The 3,947-nt window shown below is 37.4% G+C and overlaps 1 protein-coding gene across 1 annotated transcript; it reads left to right on the top strand.

Moving 5' to 3' along the window:
- The first annotated feature begins 202 nt into the window (after positions 1-202).
- On the top strand, positions 203-1,811 carry LOC110881719. The gene is made up of 2 exons (XM_022129894.2): positions 203-614; positions 808-1,811. Exons 1-2 carry the CDS (start codon positions 311-313, stop codon positions 1,131-1,133), a joined length of 630 nt encoding a protein of 209 aa, XP_021985586.1. The 5' UTR covers positions 203-310; the 3' UTR covers positions 1,134-1,811.
- The last annotated feature ends 2,136 nt before the right edge of the window (positions 1,812-3,947 follow it).

Below are 3,947 nucleotides of genomic sequence, written 5' to 3'. Positions count from 1 at the left end.
TTGCAGTACACAAATATGAAATTGTCCAGAAGTTACAAGAGGGAAAACATATATGTGAAATTGTCCAGAAGTTACAAGAGAGAATCAATATTTGAACGTTTGTCTTCAACGGTAACAAAAAAAAATATTTATTTTAAATCCACTTTTTTACCAATAAAAACCACTTTTCTCTCTTTTTTTTCTTATAACTTTACCCTTTTCTTATAAAAAAAACTATATCATAAATCCTTTCCGACCCCCGTTCGCCGGCAACCAAACTTTAAATCGCCCAAACACCATCCAACCGCAACCGTCCTTCAATTTCCAAAAGATGGACCAGAGTATGTTAGCGTACACACAAATATTAGGCATGTCCCCGCAATTCTTTCACGGTCCACACGGCTTTGCATCCATGGGCGGTTCGCAAGCGTCTCAAGAAGAAACCGAGCCCGACATTGAAACTGTACCGGAGATACAAGCTGAGCCCGTAGCCGAGGCGTCTCAACGTGGTAAACGGTCTCATAAAAAAGAGCCAAACGCTCCACGCCGGAATCGAACCTACCTAACTTGGTCGAAAAATGAGGAGTACGTGTTAGCACGGGCGTGGCTCGACATATCGGAGGACCACGAAGTTGGTAAGCATTATAAAACTACATTTGTTTTATTTTTTAAGAATATAACAATACCTTTGTTTTATTTTTTTAATAGTTTGGTAATCGTTTTTTAAGAACATAACAATATATTTGTGTTATTTTTTTAGCAAACTATCAAACTTTACCCCATTTTTGTAATAAAATTCGCGAAACGTTTTTAATGCGAGGGGTAAAGGTGAGCTTCGGGACAAAGATTCGATATCAAGCAAATGGACCGATATAAACCAGAAATGTCATCAGTTTCAAGAAGTTTTCCAACGCACGCGAAATAAATGGGATAGCGGACAAAACGACACGGGTATATTAACAAGAGCGTTGAAGGAGTACAACCAAACGGGAGGCGTTTTCACATACTTGAATTGTTGGGAGCTTCTACGCGGAAGTCCTAAATGGTCTAACGTACACAGCATGACGTCTAATAGTATATTTCTAGGTGAGTTGGTATATTTCTATCTTACATATTCTCTAGTCTTAGAATCCATGTCTTATCGTTCATCTTAGTGAAGGTCAATAATCTACTCAAATGAGTTGTTTACTTTTTACATTTGCCTTACTTTTATTCTTTTTCTTACACCTATCCCTGACTTATTCTTATAATGATATTACACACCACTTGAGCCCGGTTCTCACAGCCAATATAACAATGCACATTAGTCGATCACTATTCTGTTGCCCAAGTATGAACGTCCGCGAGGGGCTTTTACCAGTTTCGTTGGTATATATTTCAAGAATACTCGACTAATCAAAAACTGAAGACAGGGAGGTTATAATTCACATATTATACTTTTCTCATGATAACGCTAGCTACCATACTATATAATGTGTACAGGTTATATTGCTGGTGAGAATCAAGCCTAAGTTGTATGTTATATCATTATGAGAATAAGTCATGGAGAGGCGTAAGAAAAAGAATAAAGTAAGCCAAGTGTTAAACGTAAACAACTCATTTTAGTAGATTGTTGACGTTTATTGAGAAGGAGGAGACTACATGGATTCTGAGACTATAGGATGTGTATATGTATACAGAAAAACAGGAGAGAGACTACGGAAACATCAAGGAAGTTAAAACAACTCATTTGTTTTTACTTGTAATAAAATAAAGATGAACAACGCGGCTACAATCAATGTTGTAGAAGGCGCTAGGCGCTAGTCGGGCGGTGAGGTACAGCCTAGGGATTAATCGGGATTAATCGGAATGGGATTTGTATATGTATTTTTTCAAAATTATATATATATACCCAATAATATAAAAATAATACTTCAAAATTCACATAAATACTTCAAGTTTCAGATAGTATGGTTCGATTTTGACCGATTTTGACCAATTTTGACCGCCTAGGACCGCCTAGGAGCGCCTAGAACCGACTAGGACCGATTTTTATCGATTTTGACTGACTAATATTGTCCGATTAATCCGATTTTTGACCGCCTAGGACCGATTTTGACCGTCTAGGACCGATTTTTGACCATGACCGATTAATTGACCGCCTAGCTCAATATTAGGCAGTAGATGACGCCTAGCGCCTAGGCGCCGATTAATCGGCCGCCTAGGCGCCGATTAATCGGCCGCCTAGGCCGATTTCTGCAACCATGGCTACAATTGCTAAAGTCAACGCGGAGAAAGAGGCTATGAACGGAAGGATGACAAATAGTGAAGCAATGCTAAAAGTTAGGTTGTTAAACGTTCAATCATTGAGTTAGCTTATTAACACTTTATTTTGAGTTTGTATTTTGTTGAGATAACTCGTGTATTTGATGTTTTAAATTGGATGTTTTATATGACTTTGAAAATTCGATAAATATATAAATTTTAATAAATATGACACTATAAGCAGTTACAAATAGAAATGACTAAAAAAGCTAAAAAAATAATTAAAAAAATCAATCTTGCGAACACAAAAGCGGTTGCAAGTTTGTAAAGGCAAGCAGTCGCACGGCAAGCGATCGCAAGACCGTCGCAAATAAAGTCTAACACCAACCGAAAGGTCGCAAACTTTAGTCGCAAAAATATAATTGGGCAATAAATGAGTAGCAAAAGGGCAATTGCGACGAGTGTTTTTCCAACCACATTTATGGTCGCAAACCATGGCAACAAGGCAATTGTGACAGTTTTGTGACTGTCACTAGTACATAATTGATAAAAAAATGCTATGGGTGTTTTCAAAAGAGGCGGTTTCCCTCTCTAACCGCATCTTATGGGTGTTTTAAGAAAGATTTGTTTGTTTTGAGAAAAAGAATTGGCCAAAAGATGCGGTTTTATGTAACCGCATCTTATGGGTGTTTCAAAAAAGATCAAGAGCTAAAAGATGCGGTTCTAAAACCGCATCTCTTGATATAACAATAATAAATAAAAACTAATAATAAAAAATAGTATTAAGTAAATACTATGATTAATAAATAAACACTAATAATAAAGAAAAGTATATACTAATAAAAAGCGTTCGATGACCTAGCCTACTTCGGAAGACCAAAAGCACCACCGGCAATAGAATGGCAACAAAAGCTGACGGACGACGTCAATTGAATCGGCGTCTTCCCCATGTGTAGTGGCGGCTTTGTGGTTTTGTTTCGATGGCATCAAAGGTGCTATATGGTGGCTCTAATAGTTTTTGTAACATCTGTAAAAAAACGGACCTCTGAAACCCGACCCGAATCGCAAAAAAAAAATAAAAAAAAAACGGATTCGTAGAAAAATAACTAAAGATGGAGTTTTTGGTTATTTATATTACTTTATTATCTTAAATCGGTTATGTATCACGATGGGTTGTTCATGTTACATTAGTGTCAATGAAGGCAGTTTAGGATGATTAACAGTCCATTACAATAATTGATAAATCAGTTAGGGACAATGGTGGTCAACTAAGGTTATTCATGCTACATTTTTGCTAAAGAAGGTCGTTTAGGATTATTAGTGGTCCATTAGGATAATTAATAGCTCAATTATGGCCAATGGTGGTCAACTAGTGTTGTTCATGTTCCATTATTGTCGACGGAGGGCGTTTAGGATGATCAATGGTCCATTAGGATGGTTAATGGGCCAATCAGGGCCAACGATGGTTAACTAAGGTTGTCCATGTTCTATTATTATGCACGAAGGGCATTTAGGATGATCTATGGTCCATTAGGATGGCTAATGGGACAATTAGGGCTAGTGATGGTCAAGTAGGGTTGTTCATGCTCCATTTCTGTCAATGAAGGGCATTAGAGATTATCAATGGTCTATTAGGATGATTGATAGGCCAATTAGGGCCACTAAGTATAGAAATTGGTAGGGGTGTCCAAACTGCTCGACGATCGAGGATCGCTCGAAAAATG

This window comes from Helianthus annuus, chromosome 10 (genome assembly GCF_002127325.2).
Source record: "Helianthus annuus cultivar XRQ/B chromosome 10, HanXRQr2.0-SUNRISE, whole genome shotgun sequence".
Classification (NCBI taxonomy): Eukaryota; Viridiplantae; Streptophyta; class Magnoliopsida; order Asterales; family Asteraceae; genus Helianthus; species Helianthus annuus.
Note: the sequence above shows the minus strand (reverse complement) of the source record. Positions and strands in the feature narration are given on the sequence as shown.